We start from the raw sequence: 25,454 nt of genomic DNA, 5'->3' as shown, positions 1-25,454 counted from the left end.
GAGCAAATTAGCCTGTGTTGAAAAATACTTACGTACAGGAGATGAGAACAAAGCCTACTACCACCAGCTGCATTTTACTCAAACATAGTTCCTCTAACATTAGGAAAAGGTAAATAATTGTTCAACTCACTTAGTTTAACACCTGTACTAATTGCAAGTGGTTCTATTATATGTTAACATCCATTACAGGAAATTGTACATTCTAATTTACTTTCAATCAGTATGTCAACCTATCCCATTTACCACTCGGTGAATGCAATCAAAAACATAGTGGAATTGTGAACATTGTTAGATTATTCTGAAAAGCAAAATACACAGTACAAATGACACATTGCAAACACTAATTGATGATACATTCATTAATTCTCCCAAAAGCTACTAATTTTTTTCTTCCTGTTATGAAAACAATTAACTACATAAACTAACTGTTCTGGTGGACAGCCAATACTTGAACATGTATTACATTCAAAAAATACTTCTTTTATTCAACGATAAGGCTCAACTGAGTCTCAAAGAATGATAAATAAATCATGCACTTACTTGAACATCTCATTCCTTTCTACAGTGGCAAGCCAGAAGCTGTAAGCATTTGCATAATAATTGCAGGTGCCCCGGCCATGGCATTCAATGAAGGGAGCGCTGCGGAACTCCTCTAGGCAGGAGCCAGGGGACGCCAGGGCCTGGCCAGAGCCCTCTGCACCAGCACTGGTGTGCTAGGAAAATGCAAAAGCATCAGTCAGACAGGGACTCTTTACCTCTTCTGCTACAACTTCGATGAACTCTCTCACACAAATATTTCTTCACACTTCTCTCCTTGTCCTCTGTTTGTCCATCTGCAGTTTTGTTGCTCAGCTCCAGGAGGAACAAGAAGGTGGAGCTGAAGGCTCCAGAGACGGCATTGGGTTCTCTCACTTAACAGCAGCACAACACATCAGCAAATTCAACGTCAGGGCAGCTGTATGCACAGAAGTCCTTCAGGACAGACAGCAGGACCCAAGCTATCTCTATGTAAGCAACATGCCAGGGCCAGCTCTTAGCCCAGAAGGCATAAGGTCTGGTACAGCTTTTATCTGAATAGCTCAACCCCATTCCGACCCCACATCACAGTGGCCTCTCTCCCATTGCCAAGTGCTAACAGCTCTGGATCCACGCTGTGTCTCAGACCATGCCCAGGCCTTGCCTGTGAAAATGATCAGATTATTTTTGAAGTCACTACAAAGAGTGGAGGTCTAATGCCCTCCTAAAACCTGAAGCAACAGAGTCAGATATTAACTTTCCATAGATCAAAACCCTGAAGCAAATGCTTTCCTCAGCTCAGAGTACATCTCAGTGCACTTACCATGACAAAGGAATAACCAATCCAAAGTGAACTCCAGCCTTCAGGACAGGGTGGTATTTGAATTGTTTGACTGTGAACAGCTATTACCATAGCAGGAGCTTCACACACAGAGCATCTAGAAAGACCAAGACATGAATGAGCTCTGTGCACTTAAGGATTAATACTTCTTTATTCAGAAGTTACTTTCTTTATGGAATCTTACAAGAGAAAATGTTGTCACTTCAAAACCAAAGGAAAATCACCATGTTTCATTTAGAAAAACAGCCAATGGGTTTTTCTTTTTTGTTAATATCTAATTTCTTTTAATATCTAATTTCTTTTCTGAAATTAAACTTCTGATTTCTCCCTTACTTAGAGACAATTCAACTGTTAAGTCTTATTCCTATAGCTTTCCTATTAGAAGAGAGTAAGAGACCTCTTATCTGAAGATTTACATGTATTTGTCTTTTTCTAGTCCCATTTGTACTGTAGTTTCTAAAAGTGCTCAGTGTCATGAACATGGGAGGCAAATAGCCAAACACTGCAACTCAGCAAGTATCACTTAAAAGTGGTCTACTGTGATCAGAAACAAGTAACAGCAATTCATCATCCTAAACTTAGCTCTGACTTCCAGAGAAAAAGCCATCTCTCTGGCAAATGCCTTACAAAGGCAATCACTGCTAATCTAATCTAATGCAGACTCTTTCCCATGCATTTTCCTTGAAAGTTTTTGCTATTTACATTTGTGCTCTGTATCTGCAGTAAGAGATTTCTAGCAAAGTAACTTGAACAATAAACTTCAAAGCAATTCTTCAGAAAGGCATGCAGCACCAGTTCTTTTACTTTAGATAAATTCCTTGCATCTCAGAACAGCTAGGTTACTGAATAATCCAATGACCAATCATGCCTTCACAGGAGAATTGTAAAAAATCCATGAGCTGGGCTGGAATTTTAATATGGGGGCTGGTAATAAGGAATTTGGTAGATATAATCCATTTTTTCTTGTACAACTCCTCAACTGGCTGCTGCAGTTAGCAATGATGAAAATGATTCAAAACTAAACAGTCTGATTCCTGTTATCAGAGCAGGGAAAAGAATCAAGTGCAAATGGATTAAGTTGGATTCTGGAAAATGCAGAGAAGCAAAGGAATTCAGAATGAAAGCATTCTATTTCTGCCTTGTGAAGACTGCTTTCATACCTACTGCCTTCATCTTTAGTGCAGAACCAAGAGAGTTATTTTAAGAAACACATCAATGAAAGAGTAAGTTAAAAGAAGGAATGTAAAGCTGCATCTATTCTTGGAGCTCTGCTTTGCTTCAAGAGATTTCTGGTATTTCAGTAGAAGGCCTTACTTGAAAAGAAGTCCTATGACTCAAGGCAGCAAATGACACTTCTACACATTTTCAACTTTTGGACAGGGAAAACTGTTGGTTAAAAAGCATAAACTAATAAAATAAACTGAAAGAAGAGTCTTTCAGACTCTTTCCTAGTTTTCTAAAATTAGAATTTACAACTATCTCACTGGTTGCTATAACTAAAAGGAGAAAAACACATAAGCATACATGCACACACACACATATGTACATACATATACACACTTACGCGTTTTTATGGTGCAAAAGCTACTCCGTAGGCATGAGATAAGGCAAAGTGTTGGTTAGTACCTCCTTTGGCAAGAGTTTCAAACATGATTGTTAAAGGCTATTTTGGGTGCATGGTATGGGATGGCATAAAAGGAATATGCATTTCAGAAGTTGGTAATTTGAATTTTTCTGAAAGTCAAGCCCCTTCCATTCACATGCAATGAACAACCAAAAATGTAAGACCAACATAGTCTCTCTTGAGAATCTTGTCCTCAATCTGCCCATTCATTTTTAAGACATATCAACTTCTTTGGCACTAAACCAAAAGTAAGAATACAGAGTACAACTGCAGGCACAAGATGGATTCCACTATGCAAAACAAATAGCAAATGTTTTGCAGTAGAGCCATACATCTTTTCGAAGATCCCAGATGCCCAGACTACAACCTACTGATGATTTGGATTGTCCTTTCTCTTGGATGTACCTGAGAAATCATTACCAGCAATCTCCACTCCCATTCACTAAATATGGCTGGAAGAGGCATCAGCAAGAGCTGATACAGATTAGAAGCAATGACACAAAGGACAGTAATGTCTGTATCTAATGATTATTACTTAAGCTGTAAGTCGAAGATTCCCTTGTTAGATTCATACCTAACGGTGGGGAAGTTTTCCACACTTTTCCTCACAACTCTGCCTTCAGCACTGTACATATTATACCAGAAGAGTTTTTCTAGTGGCCCTAAAATTTAAAATGAACCAAAAGTTCAACATGTATTGATGCAGAACAGTTATGTCTCCGATAGAAGCACCATTCTTTATGCTAGCTGGGAATCTGGAATTATTAAAAAGTAGATGATTGATTTTGCAATTGTTTCTTTTAATTTAGACAATAATGGTTGTATTCAAGCAGAATGTCTAAAACAATGGAAGAAGCCGGGCAGTCTACTCTATGATAAAAATGTTACCATTTTCAAACAAAAGGAAACTGAGCCCTAAAAAGCTTCTAGCTATGGCTAGTCAAAAAACAGAAGTGTTTTGGACAAGAATTGTGAAAAAATGCAAAACTTTTTCTCCTTCAAAGTACATCATAGCTTTTGTAAGACAACATTTCAAAGTAAATCTTTTCATTTCAATTATACTCAAAATAGACTACTCTAGTTGTTTGCATTTCCCCCAAAATGGATTTATTTTTGATCAAAGTCTAAACTGAAAACATGAACACTTTGAAACATTTCATCAAAAGAATTCAAACTTTAAATTTAAAGGCAGGAAATAAAAATATACAGATTAAAAGCCTTGTCCAGAAAATTAAAGAACCCTACACTCTTTCCACAGGCTTTTTCACTTTATAAATACAGCAGAACTGAAACCATACCTGCTGATGAATGGTCTGATATTATCACCAGTGATAGGAGCCATATTCATTGGCATGGGTTCAGGAGTAGACAGCCAGTAGGAGTAGTCATTCCTTGATGCAAAATTACAGACATTGTTGATATTGCAGAATAAGAAAGGCATGGTACTAAATTTACGAAGACAGCTTCCTGCTGTGCCTGAAATGTTAAGTGAAAGGTTATTTCTTAACACAGTTTTGTTAAACCACTGCCAACTGCCTAACAGTTATTTCCAGGAGCAGCCAAAAAGGCAAAGAACACTTGCTCTGGAGGGCCCAGTACTCTCAGAGGAAGTGACTTCCCTTAGCTTCACCAGGAAGGAACAGGACAAGGCAAGGAGTAGCCCACTCTAGCCTGTAGAATTACGGAATACATTAGGTTGGAATAGACCTCTAGAGGTCATCTATCCTACTGCCAGTTAGACCTGGTTGCATGAGTCCAGATTTAGTTGACTTTTGAGGATCTCCAAAGACAAGAAATTCAACCACTTCTCTGGGGTTCTGTTCCAATGGTTGACCATCCACATGATAAAAAAGCTTTCACTTATGTTTCACTGAAATGTATCTCATACTTGTGTCCACTGCTTCTTCTGTCACTGAGACTCTCCGAGAAGGGACTCCATTCTCTCTACCCTCCCTGTAGACAGCTGCAGACTGCAATAAAGGCCTCCCCATAAACATCTGCTAAGGCTGAGCAAACCCAGTTCCATCAGACTGTCCAAACCCCACGAGCCATCTCAGTAACTAGGTGTTGTATTCACTGCAACATCTTCCCTCATTCTGGGATGTCTAGGTCTGGGCCAGAGCAATTACACAGATTTGCTCAATACATTTGGTTTGAATGAATTCTAACTGAATTCTAATTTGGTCTCTACTTACCCAGATCTTGGCCATGTGCTCTTTCATTGCCTTGTACATAGAGCAAGGAGTAGCCGTGGTAAATCAGCCTTGTTCCAAATGGACACGACGGTTCTTCAATGGTTTGACTGTGTCTGGTAACAAGGAAGCCATGAGCAACAGATGGTGCCCCTGGTGGGCCCATAGCCCCGGGCAAGCCATCAGGACCAGGTGGACCAGGGAATCCTCTGGGCCCTGCAATACAGAGAGGCTCCTTTTATTTCTGCAGACAGCAGTACTCTCCCTACACAACTAAAGAAGTGAAATTAAATACATTCACACCTAATACCATGTTATTTTTCCATGAAGGAATTAAGTCTTCGAAGAACACATGGACTTACCTGGGGGACCATAAGGACCAATTTCCCCTTTCTGCCCAGGTTGACCATCAAACCCTGGACTACCAGGTGGTCCAGGTACACCTGAAGGTCCTGTCACTCCTGTTGAAAAACAAGCAATAATTATTACTGGATATTATTTCATGTTAGTTCTGGCTTTTTGGCTTTTAATACAGTACAGAACAGGTATGCCTCAGCATAAACCAAACTCATGCAGATTCAGTGCATACAGTTCCGTATCTAGAGCGCATATGAGGGTTATATGCAGGCAAAGTGATTATATAGTAGAGAAGAACAGAGAAGTAAGGAGAGAGCATGCACCTAAAATAACTAGTATTTGCCTGGACTATGAAAAGGAAAGGCAGCAATCCCTTCTCTCTCTGTTTATCATATAACTCAATCAAAAACAGACCATAAAAAAGTAGGGTCATGAACAGTGGGAAAATGGGTATCCTCTTAGCTTCTTCCCAAACAAGTTTTCCGACATATTTTATGTCTTCCTTTATTGATTTTTAGGGATGCTATGAATCCTACATAAACTCAGCAAATCTGACTTCAGGAAAAGGAAGTTAATACCATCAGCATCATTGCAACATCTCTGTGACTCATCAGAAGCTTTAGATGCTCACAGCTTTCCTTTTCCTGATCACTCAAAAAGCAATATTGTGTTTATGTGCTGAATTGACTATTAGCGAAGAGCAATAGGTCCTGTACAAGCAAACCCATGCTGTGTTCAATCACTGAGACTATTTCATAGCTCTTTCTTAAAGGACAGCAGTTGCAGAGTTGTATTCCCACCTTCAAGAGAAAACCTTCATATCTACTGTATCAACTAGCAAGAGGATATTCATTATATTATACTGTAATTCCCCATCAACTTAACAAAAATCATTCAGGAAAAAAGATTTTCCTTAGAATCTTAACACTCCTGAGCTCCCACTCTCCATGTCCCATCATTCTGAAGGACATGTGTCCTTGTGCCAGCATTTCATTTGTCCTACCCTTTGCTCCATTCCCTTATATTTTCCAATGTGCTTCATTTTTGCAGTTCATCTACTCTTTATAAAAATTTCAATATCTGGACTAAAAGAAGAAATCTAGGACCATGGAACAAGCTTCCTCAGGAAGCACTTTTCACTCCAGGACCAAGTGTTTTTCCTCATGCTTGTCTTCTCCCAGAGACACACAAGAATTAAGTTTGGATTCAAGACTAATGACAGAAGATACCCTAACAAATACATTTTGGGGAAAGGATGAGCAGAGTGTTGCAAGTCATTCTGCTTACTGCTGATCTCAGATACTGATGTGATGACTGCAGAGTGAGAGCCTACAAAAAATCACCTGGAAGGCATCTGTTTTGGATGAGCTTCAAAAAGGACTCCCTTCCTCATCACTGACACAATTTAAGTGGCTTACAAAAACTGGATAATATCATACCAAAAATCTTGCAGTATCTAGCCTACCTTTGGTCTATTTTTACATTACTTAAAATGGTTTTTTACTGACAAATTAGAAACTCTCACCTTGCTGTCCTTTGGGACCTGGAAGTCCTGGGAATCCCTTGAGACCAACTGGTCCTACAGGGCCAGGTAAGCCAGGATCTCCTTTAACAAGCTGAAAAGGACCTGGTGGGCCTGGTGGGCCTTGTAAACCTGTGGAAATCAACAGAGAAAATCAGCACATATTTAGTACTGCACAACAAAAAAAGGCAAAAAAACGTTACCTTGTATTGCCATTTATGCAGGCAGAGACTAGAACCTCTCACAGATAGTCACAAGGTATCAATGTGTCCTAGACTTTACACGTGAATTAAACTGCAAAGCTTCCCAAACAGAAGCCTGTCTGTGTTGATATCTCCAGCCAGACAGACCTCTCATGGACTGAAATAGCTGTCCAGACCTTAGGCTGCATGGAGTTTCCTCAGCAAGTTTGCAAATGGCCCCAAGCTGAGTGGTGTAGCCAATATGCTGAAAGGAAGGGATGCCATCCAGAGGGACCTTGACATGTGTGACAAGTGGGCCAATGGGAACCTCATGAAGTTCAGCAAGGCCAAGTGCAAGGTCTTACACATGTTTCAGAGCAATCCACAATAGCAGTACAGACTGGGGGATGAATGGATTGAAAGCAGCCCTGCAGAGAAGGACTTGGGAAACACAAGTAGATGAAAAATGGGCAATGTCTGCTCGCAGCCCAGAAAGCCAATACTGGGCTACAGGAAAAGAAGCGTGGCCAGTAATTCTCCCTCTCTGCTCTGTTCTCATGAAACCCCACCTGGACTATTACATGCAGCTCTGGGTCCCCTGTACAAGAAGGACATATACTGGTTAGAGCAGGTCCAGAGGAGGGCCATGAAAATGATCAGAGGGGTGGAACAGGTCTTCTATGAAGACAGGCTGAGAGAGTTGGGCTTGTTCAGCCTGGAGAAGAGAAGGCCCAGGGAAGACCTCACTGCAGCCTTTCAATATATAAAAAGGCTATATATATATATATATATAAATATATAAGAAAGACTGAGAGAGATTTTTTACCAAGGTCTGGAGCGAAAGGACAAGGGGCAACAGTGTGAAAGAAAGAAGTGTTTACAGAAAGAGTGTAAATTTAGGTTGGACTTGAGGATAGTTTTTTACTGTGAGAGCATTGAGGCACTGGAACAGAGGTTGCCCAGAGAAGCCACAGAAGCTCTGTCCCTGGAAGCATTCAAAGCCAGCTTGGATGGGGCGCTGGTCTAGAGAAAGATGTCCCTGCCCCTGGTAGGCAGGTTAAAACTAGATTATTTTTAAGGTCCCTTCAAACCCAAACCATTCTGTGATGCTAACTGACCATTCAGATGCTGCTACATGATACCTGGTTTCATATTCTGCATTTTTACACAGAACAAAAGGGTGATGTAGTTATCCATTGATTAGTCACAAATAACTACAAATTAATCACAAATAACCATTTTACCAAAAACGTCTGGGGAAAAAAAAAGGCAAAGCTTCACATTATACCTTTAGATCCAGGAAGACCTTGGTCACCTCTCTCACCCTTAAGGCCTGGGAAGCCAGGAGTTCCTTTTGGACCTGAAGTCAAAGGAAATATTTGATGAAAACTCTGTAATTTCTTGATTTGGAAGGATATGTGTGGAATAATCATGTATGACCCCATGATCCTGACTTACGTGACTTAATTTGCACAAGTACTTTTTAACTGTTTGCAGGAACATGATACAAACAGCAGCACTAAGTCACCAAAGAAATGATGACTGAAAATAAATTTCTCTTATTTTTTCTCTTACTTCTCTTCAAAGTTCTCTTACTTTAATAATATAATTCTCTAGATTAAAAGCATTATGTTTTTTCTATTAATAACTGTATTTTTTATACACATGGTGTTTTCATGTACATGATAGTGATGGTAGCAGGAATATAATCAACAGGGGAGACACACAGAGCCCATTTCCTCACATATAGCTATAACATTTGCCTCTTCAATTCTCAAGAAAATCTTCAAGATTCTTGACTGGTACTATCTAACAATCAATTTTACATCCATCTATTAAAGGAAGTGCACATTTAATATTTGCAAAGCAAGAACAGGCAAAAGGCAAAAAACCTTCAGAAAAATCTCAATGCTCTTGTATGCTTTTTGATGAAGCTTCCAGTGTCCTGTTCAGTTATTTGTAACATAGAGTCAACATTCTTTGAGCATCTCTTTTGAGAGAGAAAGGATATGAAAGAGACATTTTTGCATACTTTTCAGGAGTATGGTAAGTTTTCTCCTCACCTGGAATACCTGGAACTCCTGGAGGTCCAAGATCACCCTTTGGACCAATATCTCCTGGCAAACCAGGAGTACCCTGCATAAAAGAAAATGTGAAGTATAGTTATCCTATATATTATGATATAACTATATATATATATAAATATATGTATATATAATATATTTATATTATATATAAATATAATAATGTAAATAATAATATAATATAATAATACAATAATATAAATATATTATTATAATATAATAATATAAATATTAAATATAAATATATATAATATAGTTATATTATGATATAACTATATATACATATAAATATATGTATATTTATATATATAAATATATGTATATTATGATATAACTCTCAAATAGGCTGTGTATTATTGAAAACCTATGAAAAAAAATATAATATGAGATAGCCATTAAGTTTAAGAAATGGTCATTCTCTCCCTTGATTAGATGAGAAGCTTCTCCTACAGGAACAAGAGTGACATTTTGTTCTTTCTTAACTATTTTTTGCCTCACAAAGATACCAGATCAAAATAAGGTCGTAGTAGCAGTGCAGCCAGTAAAAAGGTTCTCAACCATTGACCATATTATTATGAAAAACATCAGCAAGCACAAGTCTCAGCACATACTAATTTCCGTGCAGTCCCAGCAGGAGGTTGCTAGTTAGATAATTCACTGGGGTAATTCTAGACCACAGCAGACTTGAAAACTTCTACATCACACATGGGATGAAATTAAATATGCTCAACAATTTATAATCCTCTGAAGATTTTTACTTTTCAACAGGGCTAAAACACTCAAGAACTTAAAACACTTCAAACACAATGGGAACTCCTCCTTCTGCCTTCACCATTCTAAACTGTTCCCCTCAAATTAATGGTAACAAGTTCACTGTAGCCTCACTTCAAGGAAAACCAAGCCCCTATTTCAAAACACTCTGTAAATAGTCATTCAAATGGCCACCAATTTCCTTTTCTTCTTTTGTCTGCTGCAGATCGTCTACAGAAAGCCTGTAAGTATAGTTTAGAGTTTCTCCCTGGTTGAATTGGTATGACAGTGACAGTTCACTATGCAATAAAATGTGGAACACAGGTGGAGGAAAGAAACAAAATCCCTTTGCTAAGTAACCTACCAACCAGCTGGAGATGTGAATGGAATATCCAGTGAAAAATAATACCAGTAGAAGTCATCATATTTGAAAAGCAATAGAATAAGCACACAAGGAGTGATTTTTCATTCAGTGCAAATTAGATGTTTATATTAAGGTGAGAAGAACAGCTCACTACAAATGTCTAATTCTTTCCACTGATTTTAAAGGGAGAAGAGATGACTAGTTCAAAAATGGATGTCCACAGTGAAATTTCCAAAGACTCCAAAGTCAAACAAAAGAAATGCTACTCTCAAGAGTGCTAAGGGAGGCATGAATGAAGTAAGATTCTCTGGTTTCCTTCAGTCACATAATCACAGTATGAAGGATTGTTTAAAGAAATGGCTGCCTCTTTGTATCGTAATATGTGAACTTCTGAAGTCCACAACAGGAGGGCCAACTTTCATTCAGAAGGCAGTTACGAGTCAATCACATTCAAAGATGGACATTTTAAATATATTTTTTTAGGTTATAATTATAAAATGGATTTATAAGAGGAGTTTATTGGAAGCTTTCCATCAAAATACTTTTTCCACAACAGTATGCATTTCTTAAACATTTTTTTCTCATCAGATATAGCTTGGTAAACAACACCTTTTTTGGATCTGTTCCAAACAGAACAAAACTATTTCAGGAAAATGTTTCTTCTTGCATTTCAACACTAAAATGAACAGGAAAAAAAACATGGGATTTGTATTTCGCAGTCTGGTCTCTGTATTCACTATTCTGGCCTGTGTCACTCATGTTGCAACAAAATCTCCCTTCTGATATAGGTATCCATGTACCTGGAGACCTGTATGAACAATTGAGCCATAATCGGGGCAGGAGCCTGTCACACTGGGAGGATGAAGACATTAGAAAGTCATCTTAGTACGTATCACCAGAAGCAGCTTAATATTTAACATCACTCTCACTGCAGCATTTCACACTGAGTTAACAACCTGCCACTATGAATTGTGCTCAAGGAGAGTGAAACATTTTCTCTGATTGAAGGCATGGAATCAAAATCCTTTGGCATTTCCCATTCTTTCTCAGCAAACAGTCTCGGACTTGTGTAACAACCAGTGAAAAGCTTTACAATCTCCTGGGGTATAGAAATTTAGCTCTCTGCAGAAGTACTGCAAATTCTTAAACTAGGGAAAATATACTGGAGTGTTATGTTGGAATTTACTACCTTCAAAGCTGGTACGGTATGGTACGGTATGGTATCAAATACAAAAAGGTATGAACACAGAAGCAAATCCTTAATGTCTCTGTGAAGAGACATTCCTGGATGCAGAAAAAGATGCACTAGATCTTTGCATTATCAAGAATAAAGTGTACCTTTAAAGCCCTGCATTTCATATCAGAACCTTATTCCTGAGTCTTTCTTCCTTTTGTAGACTAGGAATTATTCTTTTTTCCATAAATATTTTTATTGTAATTATTGGTTGGGTTTTTTTAATAGAATCATTAAGATTGGGAAATACCTCTAAGATCAAGTCCAGCCATTAAACCAGCAGCACCATGTTCACCGCTAAACCAAACACCTCAAGTATTATATCCACACATTTTTTGAACACTTCCAGGGATGATGACTCTATCAGTTCCCTGGGAAGCTTGTTCCAATGCCTGACCACCCTTTCAGTGAAGAATTTTTTTCTAATATCCAATCTAAAGCTTCCCTGACATAACATGAGACCATTTCTTCTTGTCCTGTTACCTGTTACTTGGGAGAAGAGACTGACACCCATCAGGGAGTTGTAGAGAGTGATAAGATCCCCTCTGACCCTCCTTCTACTCTGGGCTAGACAACCTCCATTCCCAGTGTAGAAGGAAATAAGAAATGAAAAGCTAAAAAATAGAGCATATTTTTCAGGGTGGAAAAAGGCATACACTTTGAGAGAAAGAATATAGAAGACCAACTGTTGTGGGTGACTATCCTATTCAACTTCATTCTCGCTAGTATACCAAAAAGAGACTATTTTGGGCCAGGGAAAATGAATAATATATGACAAAAATGTATTAATAGTATTGCCTGTTTGTATTTCTAAATCAGCAGCTATATTTCATGACTGACAGTACTGAAACTGCACTTTATTTGAGAGCTTTCATAACAAAAGCAAACAGTTCAGGTATTTTCAGAAGGCAATTTATCGTGAAGTATGCAACCTTTAAAATTAACTACTAATGCATTTGCAGGATTTATGGCTGTGCTTCAGCCATCCCGTACCGTTAAAACACTGTAAATTATATTTTGGGTGTTGTATGTTACCACTCACTATCTGTAAATTTCTAATAAGTTCATTAGCTCACTGGGGCAGCCTTTCCAAGGAGAGCACTGAAATGCTTTCAAACTGACTTTACATCATCAGCAGTGAGTCCAAAGGCACTTTGAGCATAAAATATCATTATTTTGAACAAGAAATTCTATGATTAATATATCAATTAATTACAAGAACTAGCTTCCAGCAAATCTGGAGTGTACTGAAAGTAACTTACTGGCACTCCTTGGAAACCCGGATCACCTTTCATTCCCGGACCCCCAGGAGACCCTGGCCAGCCACTGCTCCCTTGCTCTCCTTTGGCCCCTTTCAGACCTGGAGGTCCTGGTGGCCCTATTGGACCTGGTAAACCTAAATACCAGAAGAAAAGAGTATTTAGTAGCAAAATTGGTTTACAGCAGTACCTGATGGAGGACAAGCAGGGTCTACAGATAGACAGAACAAAAATAATTGTTGTAATATTTCAAGAAAATAAGTAGAACAATCTGTTGAAGGGAGACTCCTCATCCAATCATCTTTCAGCCTGTGGCTGATTGAAAATAGAGGGAGTTTTCCAAATGTGCAGAACAAGCAGATAGTACATCCCCAGGCAGAAACATGCTAAAGATATTTTGTAGCTCCGCTCCACTCTCCTCCTTAGCCTCTAGCACAGGGCCACTGCCATGGAAAGGCCATGCTGGGCCATTTTTAAATACATTAACACTCCAGGACATAGGAACATACAGCCCCGGATGCCTCAAAACAGTAAATAAAGTCCATAGGGAAACATGGAAATGGGAGGCAACCTTCTCAACATTAGAAAGATTTCTGCACAAAGCCAACTGCCTGAGGACATAAAATCAGCCTGTTCTAGAACATAAAATCAGCCTGTTCTAGAACATAATGCCAAAACTACCTATGAACAAGGCTTTTCTCTGACCTGTGAGAGGAGGATAAGCAAAGATACGCAATATTGATTGTATTATTAATCAATCAGGTGAGCCTCGATGAACAGCAATACACTAACACTAAAGACAAAGAATTACCTGGAAGACCAGGTTGGCCTTGGGGTCCTCTGTCTCCTTTAGGGCCTTCAATTGCACTTCCTGGTAGTCCAGGAAGACCTTGGTTCCCCTTAGGGCCTGGTGGACCTGCATATCCTGGTTCCCCTTTCAGGCCTGGGATCCCTGGACTTCCTGGGGATCCTGGAAAACCCACTTCGCCTTTTGCACCTAAGATTTGAAACGACCACAGAACATGATTAGAGAGAGGATCACAATCACTGAAACCTTCTGCCTTGTTATCCACTCATAGTAAGCTTTATTCTTTTTGAAAACACTGACCTTAACTTTACACATTTCTAAATGCAAAACTTCAGGAAAACTGTATTATTCTTCACATGATGATATAAAATACGAGGAAAGTAGTTTGACTGACATACCTTTTCTTATCTTATCACTGGGCTATTTTTAGTCAGTCTTAAAATAGATTAACATCCAGCATCCCTCTATCACCCCTTACACTAAGACTATAAATCCCCCAAACCGTTATTCCACAGCCATTATTATTGTCATAGTCAAGTAATGGATGTTGTGCTTGACTAAGCACAAAAGAACTTGCTCCTGGAGAAAAATTGAATATTTTTTTATTAATATCTAGATTTAGACCCACTGTACTTACTTTCAGGCTTGTACAAATAGTTAACAATTGCAATTCAATCTAATTTTGGATTGAGCAAAAGAATATAGAGTAACTGGTATAAGTACAATACTAAGAGAAACATTTATAGAGAACACTATCCCTGGCTCTCTGCCTGAGCAGAACAAGGTTTTTAAGTCCTGAACTTGTTTCTTTGGAACTACAATGCATTTAGAACAGAAATTATGCAAGTAGACCACAGATTTAGTCTAGACCCAGATATTTTTAAATGAGCTAGATTGACAAAATGAGAGATGGGAAAGGTGAGAGAAGTGTTCTCATAATCTAGTACTCTACATGCCTACTGACCTATGATTAGAAAATTTGTTTAATTTATTAAGTTCTCTAACATTAGGGCATTCGCAGCAGTTAATGACTGTTAATTAGTCTAAGATGCTAAATAAAAGATATACTGAAATCCTGGTTTATCACTTCGGATTGTCCAGACAAGTGTCCTGTATTGATAGAATGAATGAGTGAGGTAGGGCATTGATATTTAAAGCTATGCAAGTTCTTCAAAACCTGCCATGTCACATTAATTTTGTGGATGGACTAGTTGAATTGTGTTTTCCAGATGGTTAAAATAGAAAATTCCTCAATTATACACAATTTCCTTTATCAACAGCAGTTGGTCATTTCTTCACTACTGTATCTATTGCAGCCTGGTGTCTAGGACTTATTATACTTATTTCATAAAGTGGAGCATGGTGCATTACAGACACCTTGAACAAGCACTGACTCGAGCCAATCAAACCATTCTCACAGCACAGTGTAGGGACACACTTTTCAAAGAACATAAGGGGACTTGAATTTTCATAGTCATGTGGCTGTACCCAAGCTATGAAGTCCTGAGCCCAGGTAATAAAAATTTTCAGTGAGATCTCACAAGGACTCTGCTATCTTTTGCATCTCTGCACCACGCTCCTGTGCATAGCTTAGACATGCTCTACTGAGCTATAGAAAATAACTATTTTAGCAATTAATACATCAGGGCTGCAAAACAGATTCAGGCAAAAATAATTACTGCAGTATCCTGGCCACAAAACTACTACCTATAGCTGCCTGGTGCACAGAACCTCACTAAATTTTGATTCTTGCAAAATTAGTAGGAAAACAGAGATACTTGGGAGTCAAAAGCACAGCACACAAATACAATTATTTATATTACCTCATCACAGCACAGCTTGCAGTCAGTAAATTCCACACTATGAATAATTACCTATTTTAGGGTATATCTAACTCCAAGATGTTGCCACTGTAACAGAAATTAGTATTTGAACCTCTCAGAGCTTCTGCCTGCTCTGAGAAGGCACAGGATGTAAAAGAATTAAGTAGAAAGTATGTCTGCATTACAGAATTACAGTTACTGTGTGTTGGGAAGGAGGTTTAAAATTGTTTAAGTGTTTCACCTTTATCTCCCTTTGCACCAGGAAACCCTGGAAGTCCTCTACCTGGAAGACCTGCAGTACAGAGACAGCAAAAAATTAGAAGCTGGGAAAGTACTTACATTTAACCTGTAATGAATAAAACTCTATTACGCAAATACAAACTCCAAATAAATGGCTTATGCAAAAGTTCTTCGGGGCAGAGGCTGTTTTTGTTATGTACTGGTATTGTACTTAGCACAATGGGTCCTGTATGACTGAAAACCCTACCCTAAGAGAAGGCAAGGCTGCTCCACTATTTCACAGCTAAGATGCAGGCTGAAGTTAATTCCAAAACACAATTCTTTAAAGTATTACCAGCTTTTGTGAAAGAAATTCTTTTGAGATTACATTGATTAAACACAGTTGCTCATCTAAATGATCAGCTTTACAATGCTGGATGATAGTAAGACACCAATACTGACTTTTTTTTCTAAGGTTTCATCCAGAGGACTCAAAGCCAGTACACACCTCTACCAGCTACTCTTGTGTGGCCTGTGTCTGTGCATTTTCATACCACAGGAGCTGAAGATGACAGTCACAGTACCTTGTTCACCCTTTGCACCAGCTGCACCTGGAATCCCATCATAACCTGGTTCACCCTTCTGACCAATGGCACCAGCAGGACCCGGAAGACCAGGTTCACCTGAAAAATCATTGACATTTTCATTTTAACTATGACTTTTTTTTCTCTCAAGAAAAGCTTTACTTTTTCTTTTGCTCCCACAGAGACCAAGCAGATATTGCATGATGATTTCAGTGTGACTTTTCGCTGAGTTTACTTCTGAATTAAACCGGTCTGAGACAGAGCCCAAGTATTAAAGATTTTGACACAGCTAATTATCATGAATCTCAGTGAGTTTAGAATGCAGGAACTCCAGCAAAGACTTGTGAACAGCACAGTCCATTGTCCTGTAAGATGATGTGTCCTGCAGCCAAAACACTGAGAACAGAGGACTCCAAAATCAAAAATGTTGTTATATTCATAACAGCAATGTACTTACTTAAGAGGACTTACTCTCCTCCATACTCTATTTCCTCTTTAACATCTGTGTAGTGATACTCATGTGGTGATTCAGGTTTGGGGATAAAAAACAGCTGAACACTTTTTAAATTAACTCAGAAACAACAGAAGTAATGGCTGTAAAAGCAACCAGTCTTGTGGAAGGTGGTAAAACCTATTCCTCAAACAGTGCAAAAGAAGTATTAGCCCCCACTACACTGACTCAGATTTACCTGGGAAACAGCAATGTCTTTTTCTTATGAAATGAACAAATGCACTATGAAATATCTGAGCCAAAATTAATGTAGAATGCAACAGATTTTGTTTTAGCCACTGCCTGAAGATCAACATTATTTTAAGTGTCATTTGGTGGTTTGTATTTTTTTTTACCTGGTTCTCCTTTTAAACCTGGAATCCCACTTAAGCCTGGGAGTCCTTTTTCACCCTTCTCTCCATGGCGGCCAGGGCTTCCTAAAGAAAGGAAGAAGACATGTGTTTCCATGTGGGATATTTGATATCATTTTACCTTCGATTTTTCACTGCAGTTTCTGTTTTATAAAAGCTTAAACACTTGCCTGGAAATCCTGCCATGCCAGGGGATCCTTTGGGACCTGGGGCACCCGGCATTCCAGGAATTCCTGCACTACCCTTTTCACCCTTATCTCCAGATAAACCTGGACTACCCGTTCTTCCTGGTTCTCCCTAGAAGAAGTAGCACACATAAAATCCACACATTAATTCAGAAACAGTTTTTTCTGTATGCAGTGGTATATGTTACCCCTCGTATTTATATCTGACTTTTAAAGAATTCCATTGTTTTTCCACTCCTAAACAAAGTAATTTAGGATTAAATTTGGTGTTAAAATCCACTAGCAAGAGTTTTTAACTAAGCTAGCAATTGCTTAATACCTACATATGAAAATGAGCAGTTTTCTACACATTTTTAGGATGGTTATACAAAGTCTTTTCAAAATTAGCCTCTTAACTTACTTATTACACTTCATTACCTTAGAAAAAGTCTTTTTTTGAGTCCTCAGTAAGTTTGCTACCAGATTAGCAAGTATTATTTTTACCACTTTTACTTATAAATTCATAACTGTCATTGTACAGCTAGGAAAAGGAATATGAAACAAATGAGAATCCCATTAGATGCTATTAAGAGATTAAATTAAACTTTACAGACAGTATTAATACAGTTCACTTTTCAGTAGTATCTGAGCACTGTCTAGTATCTTCATAAAAGTACAGTAACATTATTTCAGTGTGATTATTTGCACTGTTTGCAAAATGCCCTTTTCACATTATTGACTCAGTATTTTTAAAAGTTCTTCCCCTTCTCTACATTTCTAGCACTGTGAATTAGTCTCTTCTGAACAGATGTAATAAGAACACTGGAGATACTGGTTCCATCAAACAGAATGCATCTAAACCTGTGCATATGAACACCTTTCAAGTTTCTCATAAGGCAGTTATATTAGCATAATAGAAAATACAACAAAACAGCTTAGAGGCCAACAGCATCTTTTCAAGCATTTGGCAGAGATAACCAAATCCTTAGGGGTATAAATACCTTCTCACCAGGAGACCCTGGAAAGCCGATTCCAGGAAAACCTGGTGATCCTTTGTCTCCTTTTTCACCTTTTTGCCCAGGGAACCCTGGTGTGCCTGGTGAACCTGGTACTCCAGGAAGACCCTTTTCTCCAGGTGTTCCTAGTAAGGGAAAGGGAAAAATGGGTGCATCAGAACCAGTGGTACCCTAGCAGTGTTGACAATGATTTTTCACCATTGCCTTAGCTATTCAGAGCTATAAAAGTAAGTAAACTATCTTTTGAGATTCACTCTCTAAATGGGACTTTTTGTGGCATGATAAACTCTACTCATAAGAGATGGTCATAATCTTGGATTCAGAGCAAACAGAGATCTTGTTAAAGATATGAACTGAATAAAATTTTATTTGAATAATTTCTAATAGTACTACAGTGACAAAGTGACTCTTCTGCAGCATATTTTTTCTGTCCTCATTTACCATTTCAGACTTTCATGTTTGATTTCCTAAATATGCTAGACACAAGGACATCCCAATGGAGACAGTTTCCATGTTGAGTTACAGGTTCTTCTCCATTTTATTCTTTAGCAGTCCTTTCCACAACACTACTATTCCCAGACCCCTACAGTTCATAATTGAGATGGAGTACACAGCAACTCACCAAACCTTTTAAAAGAGGGAAAATACACAAGAAGCTTAATGCAGTTCACAGACTATCAGAGACATACAAACAGGTGCCACTCAAAAAACTGCCTGCCTGAAACAAATACAGAAAACCTAACCATCCAGCTATTTGCACTTTGAACCTAGAAACTTAGGAAACCATCCTATTATTTGTATATCACAATAGGATTGAAAAGCAATGTCCCAAAAGCCTTACATTCAGTTGCTGCAAATAGTGCAATCGTTTAGCAATTGTGCAATTGTAGATCTGTTTAGCAGATCTACACCCACAAATAATCCATACCGGTCCTTCAAAATGATCTATATTAACTTGAGGAAAAAATAAGAAGAAATTCCTAGCAATCAGTACCTGGCAAACCCATTTCACCAACTGATCCTTTTTGTCCTGGAACTCCTGGATCCCCTGGGTATCCTGGGGGGCCCTGATCACCTTTTGGTCCTATGGACAACAGAGAAATTAGGAGTCCCATGCATTAATACAGTTTAAAATACCTGACAAACAGTCTGTCTGCTGTTAGCTTCAGACATACCTGGTTGTCCTGGAGTACCAGGTTCACCATCCCTCCCTGGAATTCCTGGTTCTCCATAATCCCCACGTAGCCCTTTTTCTCCTGTTGCTCCATGGTCCCCTGGACACCAAAAAGACAAACATAGTGAGATCAGTTTTATCACAGTTTACTGTAATTACATATAATAATCCTTCTAGTTAATTTTTGATCACTGCTGCTTCTCTCTGCTGAACAAGGAAATGGATGAGTAAAACACAACTCTCCAATCATTAAACCAAGGAAAGGCTAAAAACTATCACAATTTTATGGGTGTCTGTGCAAATTACAAAGCAAGTGTATCTGTAATTTATATCTATAAAAGAAATTGGAATTGATGTGTGTTTGAGTTACATTAATGAGTTATTTGAGAAATGGCAGACAAAATCAGGTGTTAACAGAAACTACTTATTCGACTGTTCAGCTAACTAAAAAGGCACATGTGGGCAACTAGTAAGCAGCCAGAAATTGGATGCTTTCTCTGTTCCATTCAATCTTTAAGCACCTTCACAAGGCTTGATCTCTTACTCTGTACTGTGCCTCTTCTCCAACTTTATGTCCATGCTTTTTGGTCATAAACAATTCTGTCAGTGTTGCACAGAGCTTCAGGACAACAGGTTACTGAAGACAACTCACTGAAGGTTTTTAAGTAAGCAGCTTTTATTAAAAACATCTCAAGATGTCCAAACCCAAACTTTTGCGTTAGGCATCACTGAGAATATGACAAAAATTCTCTGTCTTCTCTGCACAGTTTGTATTTCAGAAGCTTTTAAAAACATTACTGTGATATTCATGTCTAAAGGAATGAAGGCAGCCAAAAGATCAGCAAAGTTATGGAGTATAACTAACTAAGTTATTTTTCTCTGCTGGTAATAGGGTTGAAGAGGATGAGATAAGAGCAGAAAGTTGCAGGCTGGAATCTGTTTGGAACCTACTCTTCCAGGCTGTGTGAGCCAGGCCAATCTTTAGACTGTATGTGGCCAGGAAAAAGTAGAGCATAGAAGTTTGCAAGCATGATTAGCGCCGGAGAGATTAGTAAATTAGAAACCAAAGAAATTAACCATTTGAATTTCTCAGCAAAGGTTTCTTTATTTGCATGTAACCAGTGTGCCTAATTTAGATTTCTAGAAATAAAATAAAATTAATCATCCTACATGCCAGTAGTAGATAAGGAAATAGTGAAAACCACAACCTATGTGGTTTTAAGACTTTACAAACCACAAGATCAGAAACAAACGAGAAGAAACAATCTAGATGAAATCTTTATAGGCTGGGAGCTTCATTAAAAGTACTTTCAGAAGCTGCATCTCAGCTGAAGGGTAGATGTACTCCATACTTGCTCATGCCCTCCCCTGCAGTCCCTGGCTGCCCAAGCTGCAAGGCACTACTTACCCACATGCCCAGGTTTCTCTGAGACCCAACCAGAACACCTGAGCCCAGATCTCCTTCTAACAATTAGCCAGGACATGGAGAAAAGAGGTAGCTAAGACTGGGATACTCTCCTGTTTCCACAGTTCAAATACAACATAGTATAGTTATTAGTGATTCACTGTCAAACTGGAGAGGAGTCTGCCCTGGAATACACTGATGAAATGTACAGATGTCACCCAAAAGGAAAGGCTCAAAAAGAGGACAAGATTAGACTACAGAAGGATTTTGAAGAGTTCAAGTAAAGCTTGAAACTCATCACAGTGAAAATCAGAAGTGTGGTACACCATATGTGTGATAAGGAGAAGTCAAAAAGATGCATACAAAATGAAAAATTATTACACAGGCAGTAGTCCAGAGCTAAGGGACTAAGAATTACAGCTAATCACAAACTCAGTCAGCTGTTGTTTCAAGAAAGGGAAATTTTATTCTAGCCTGACCTGAGCTGAAGTACTTTGCTTGTTTCAGCAATGTGCACTCTAACAAGGATGAGCCAAATTGGGAAGAAATCAGAAAGTGTAAAAAGAACAGTAATTGTTTCAGAAAACATGATATATTATTAAAGCCTGACGGATTTGGTTGAGAAAAAAATGAAAGACTACATGATCTCAGTAGCTCCCTTCTAAGCTCCACACTTCTACACTATTTGAACTAAAAAAGGTTACTATTTATTAAAAACGCTTATGGTTTTTTTTAATAAAAAGTAAATTATGATAAGAAGAACATATTAAAGAACATATTAAAAATATGCAGAATATACACAATTTTTTCTTTTAAAAGAAATGAAGGAGAGAAAATTATTTCTAACAACTAATTTATCAACTAGCAATAAGAATAAAAATCCAAGAAGAATGCATGATCTAAAAAAGCTAACAAATCTATAGCCATGAAGTTTCTAAACAGAAAACTGATTGCCTTTCTCCTGCATACTACCAGATGTTTATAAATTTATATAAGTTGATCTCTTGGTATCAGTGGCATAAATGCATTTCTTTTCTGAATTTTCTTCAGGTCACAAAGAAACACATGTCAAAAAAGGCTGCTCAGTTTTTTTCTTACACTATCAGTTGATCTTCATGGCCACAACTACATGTTTTACATGAAAGACAGCTTTTCCCTTCTGGAAAGCTCTATTCTTACTTCTAAAACTTCTTTTCAGAGAGTCTTCTGATTAAAGAGGTAAAATCAATTAAAAAAGGACAAATTGAACCTCTTCTATTCAACCAAAACCCTATTGCTCTGTGATTAATCTTTGTTTCTATAGAGTTGAAAAACACTAGGAAAATATATACATTTGCTGTGTGAAATTCTTTAATCTTATTTTAAAAACTGTTGCCTAAAACTAACACAAAACTGAATTCAAAGTACTGAATTCAAAGTACTGCTGTTTGGTAGTATATGAGTGTTAATTACACTTACTCACAGTTAGAAACTAAAGTTACCTTTTTCTCCTTGATCTCCCTTCTGGCCTTTGAGGCTAACCATGTCCATGTTGTCTATTGTTCCAGGTTTTCCTGGGAGACCAGCTTCACCTTTATCTCCCTTAACACCAGGATCACCCTGTGGTCCAATTACACCTTTGAAACCTTGGCTACCTATAAAGAAACAGCACTGAATGTTACAGGGGCATATAAAACTTTGCAAAAATATTTAGTAGACAACAACAAATTAAACTGGCTATTTATTCAGATTTTTAGCACCAAATACCATGTTCTGGAACAGCTCCTATGAAGTGGTTTTTTTTATACTTCACAATAGCTCTGTCAAAAAGTTGACATATTTTTCCACTTCACAGCCATTAATTTTAGACTCTTGAAACAATAAGGACAGGAGTTTGGCAGTAATACAGAGCATTATCTGAGGCTCTTAATTAAGACCTTCCTGCTGGCTTTTAATAATTTCAAATATTGTATTATTCTTGGAGTAATACCTATAGCAGCCCCACACCTAGCAAACTCTTATGTTGTTGAAGAATGGATCAAAAATCATGCCTTGAAGCCCAAATACGACAGTTCCTAGGATATGGCCTGGTACAGTGTTTCTAACTCAGAGAGAAGTTACCTGACATAAACTATTCCTTAGGTCAAGTATAATCCTTATATTTGGTTATTTCCCGACTTCTGTTGGGAAAAAGGTGGGTTTTACAATTTTTATTTTGAGAAAATCACTCTCTTACCTTTTTCACCAGGTAACCCTCGATCTCCAGCTGGTCCAGGAATTCCTGGCAATCCAGGAGCTCCCATAACTCCCATTTCTCCTTTGGGTCCTGAAGCCAAAGGAGAAGAGTGAATGAAAAAAATTAAGCAGGAAGTGTAAAGAAGTACAAGAAACAGAATTATTTACTGCCTATCATATTAGGAATTGCATTACTTAAGGAAAAATGGGACAAAGAAGATGATTAAACAAAAACAGCCCAATAGAAAAAACAACAGTAAAAACAGCATTATGAAAACTAGAGAAAAACAGTTTGTAATGGGTTTTTGACAAATTCTTAAAACTTCCTATTACAGCAAACAATGCTGTCATTAACAAAGGCATTATTAAAACCATACTCTGTAACTAAAACTGTGCAGAATAATCTCCTTTCATTATTACAGGAGAAAGGCAGTTCCTTCAAACTGCTGGATTTGATCCATGCCAGGACTTCAGCAGCAGTTCAGTTACATGTGCACAGAGCTGCTTTACTGATTTCAGTCCACGTGTTTTCCCAAGCTTGGGCTCTCTGATGGATCAATTCCTAAATGAATGTAAGAGTATGCTACCACAACTTAATACAACAGTTGTCAAAGATGCTGGTTTCTAAGGGGCAGGGTGTTTACCTGCTGATCCTTTCAGTCCAACAGCCCCCTGTGGACCCGGCAGGCCAGGTAACCCCACAGAGCCTGGGACTCCTGGCTGGCCCTGGCTGCCTTTTTCCCCTTTCGGCCCTGGCATATCTAGACCTGGGACACCAGGGAAGCCCCTTTCTCCTTTTACTCCAGGAAACCCTAGGAAAAACAGAAGATACAGGATTAGTCCTTAACAAAGAACAAGGAACATCATCAATAAGCATACCTAATCATGTCCACCTGTGATTCACAAATTACATGGCATGGAGGATGAAGACTCAAAGGCAGACAGCAGAACCAGTCCTTATTTCCTAGGAGAGGCTTTGAACCTGTATCTATTACCCACCAATGACCCAAGGAGACCAATCCAAACACCAGCATCCTCTTAGGAGGCCCACCCTGCATTCTGGACCAGATGGAGGAGGCCCACTAGCATGTCCCCCCATTCACCCCCACCAACCTCATAATGCAGAAAGGTCTCGAGCAACACTTTTACCACTGTTATCCACTTATGTCAAAATTCTGCTCCTAAGCACCATCATGGGAGTATTCTCCTCTCACCTGGTGGTCCCTGGGGTCCTGGCTGCCCAGCAGGTCCTGGCAATCCTGGAGGGCCCAGCCCCGGTGCGCCTGGAGGGCCCTGCAAGCCTTGGAGACCTGGGAGGCCGGGATCACCTGCAGGGAGACAAGAGAAATATAGACCAAGCATTCTCTGATGCTTGCCTGCTGAAGATGCAAGACAAGGTGTTCTGGAAGCACGTGGCCAACAGGACCTCATTCAGCCTCCAACACCTCCAAGCCTGGGCTTGGAGGAAGGGCTGCTCTTTGCTGCTAACATTTGCTACTGGTGGGTGGCAGGAAAAAATGAGAAGGAAAAGGGGCAATTCCCTGAGATATCAGTAGGGTATTTCAGTGATGAATAGACTTTTTGCTGCATCTACTGGAGAGTGACTTTAAAAAGAAATACAAACACAAAAGTGTATTTTTCCAGTGATGTTACCTCTGAATCCTTGCTGTCCAGGTATGCCCGGAAAGCCTTGCTCACCACGTAAGCCAGGCAGTCCTGGATTTCCCTTTTCTCCAGGGATGCCAGCTGGGCCAGGGGGTCCTGGCAATCCCTTAGGGCCAGGGAGACCTACACCAGGTTCACCCTAGCCAAAGAAACACAATAGATTAGGAATCAACACATCAAAACCAGTATATAATTTGCTAAATTTATTTAAATCATGCAGTATAGGGCTAATGTATAGACCTCTATACATGACTTCAGGAGAGACTTGTAAGCCCTTTGGTGTTAATGTCAAGTATTTATCCATCTATTCTGTTCCCTTGTGTGCAGAGTGGGAAACATAAAATGAAAGAGAATTTGGCCAACTTTTCGTGCATTTTTCTTTGCACACGTTCCTGTTAACATGGGGAGTCACAGATAACACTACCAGCAGCTGACATCTACCTTTTGGCCTTGTAAACCTGGAACTCCTGGCAAACCATCCAGACCAGGGGTTCCTGGAGTTCCTGGCAGACCAGGTGAGCCAGGCTGACCTTGGAAACCTATAAAACAAAACAAAACATTTCTCACATCATTACTGTCTCTCTCTGAAAGTGACC

The 25,454-nt window shown here is 38.8% G+C and overlaps 1 protein-coding gene across 1 annotated transcript in view; it reads right to left on the bottom strand.

Moving 5' to 3' along the window:
• COL4A1 (collagen type IV alpha 1 chain) overlaps positions 1-25,454 on the bottom strand; it is a 122,941-nt gene that overhangs the window by 4,034 nt on the left and 93,453 nt on the right. The window contains exons 29-51 of the mRNA XM_048328302.1: positions 25,300-25,397; positions 24,847-24,997; positions 24,408-24,521; positions 23,838-24,005; positions 23,195-23,284; positions 22,461-22,613; positions 19,576-19,674; positions 19,395-19,484; positions 18,386-18,525; positions 17,391-17,517; positions 17,206-17,286; positions 16,360-16,458; positions 15,798-15,848; positions 13,737-13,922; positions 12,929-13,062; positions 9,298-9,370; positions 8,523-8,594; positions 7,056-7,184; positions 5,536-5,634; positions 5,177-5,389; positions 4,280-4,457; positions 1,340-1,454; positions 541-713 (exon numbers count right to left, since the gene is read on the bottom strand). Coding sequence (XP_048184259.1) covers positions 541-713; positions 1,340-1,454; positions 4,280-4,457; positions 5,177-5,389; positions 5,536-5,634; positions 7,056-7,184; positions 8,523-8,594; positions 9,298-9,370; positions 12,929-13,062; positions 13,737-13,922; positions 15,798-15,848; positions 16,360-16,458; positions 17,206-17,286; positions 17,391-17,517; positions 18,386-18,525; positions 19,395-19,484; positions 19,576-19,674; positions 22,461-22,613; positions 23,195-23,284; positions 23,838-24,005; positions 24,408-24,521; positions 24,847-24,997; positions 25,300-25,397 — 2,833 coding nt within the window. The remainder of the gene's footprint in view (positions 1-540; positions 714-1,339; positions 1,455-4,279; positions 4,458-5,176; positions 5,390-5,535; positions 5,635-7,055; positions 7,185-8,522; positions 8,595-9,297; positions 9,371-12,928; positions 13,063-13,736; positions 13,923-15,797; positions 15,849-16,359; positions 16,459-17,205; positions 17,287-17,390; positions 17,518-18,385; positions 18,526-19,394; positions 19,485-19,575; positions 19,675-22,460; positions 22,614-23,194; positions 23,285-23,837; positions 24,006-24,407; positions 24,522-24,846; positions 24,998-25,299; positions 25,398-25,454) is intronic.

Source organism: Corvus hawaiiensis, chromosome 2 (assembly GCF_020740725.1).
Source record: "Corvus hawaiiensis isolate bCorHaw1 chromosome 2, bCorHaw1.pri.cur, whole genome shotgun sequence".
Classification (NCBI taxonomy): Eukaryota; Metazoa; Chordata; class Aves; order Passeriformes; family Corvidae; genus Corvus; species Corvus hawaiiensis.
Note: the sequence above shows the minus strand (reverse complement) of the source record. Positions and strands in the feature narration are given on the sequence as shown.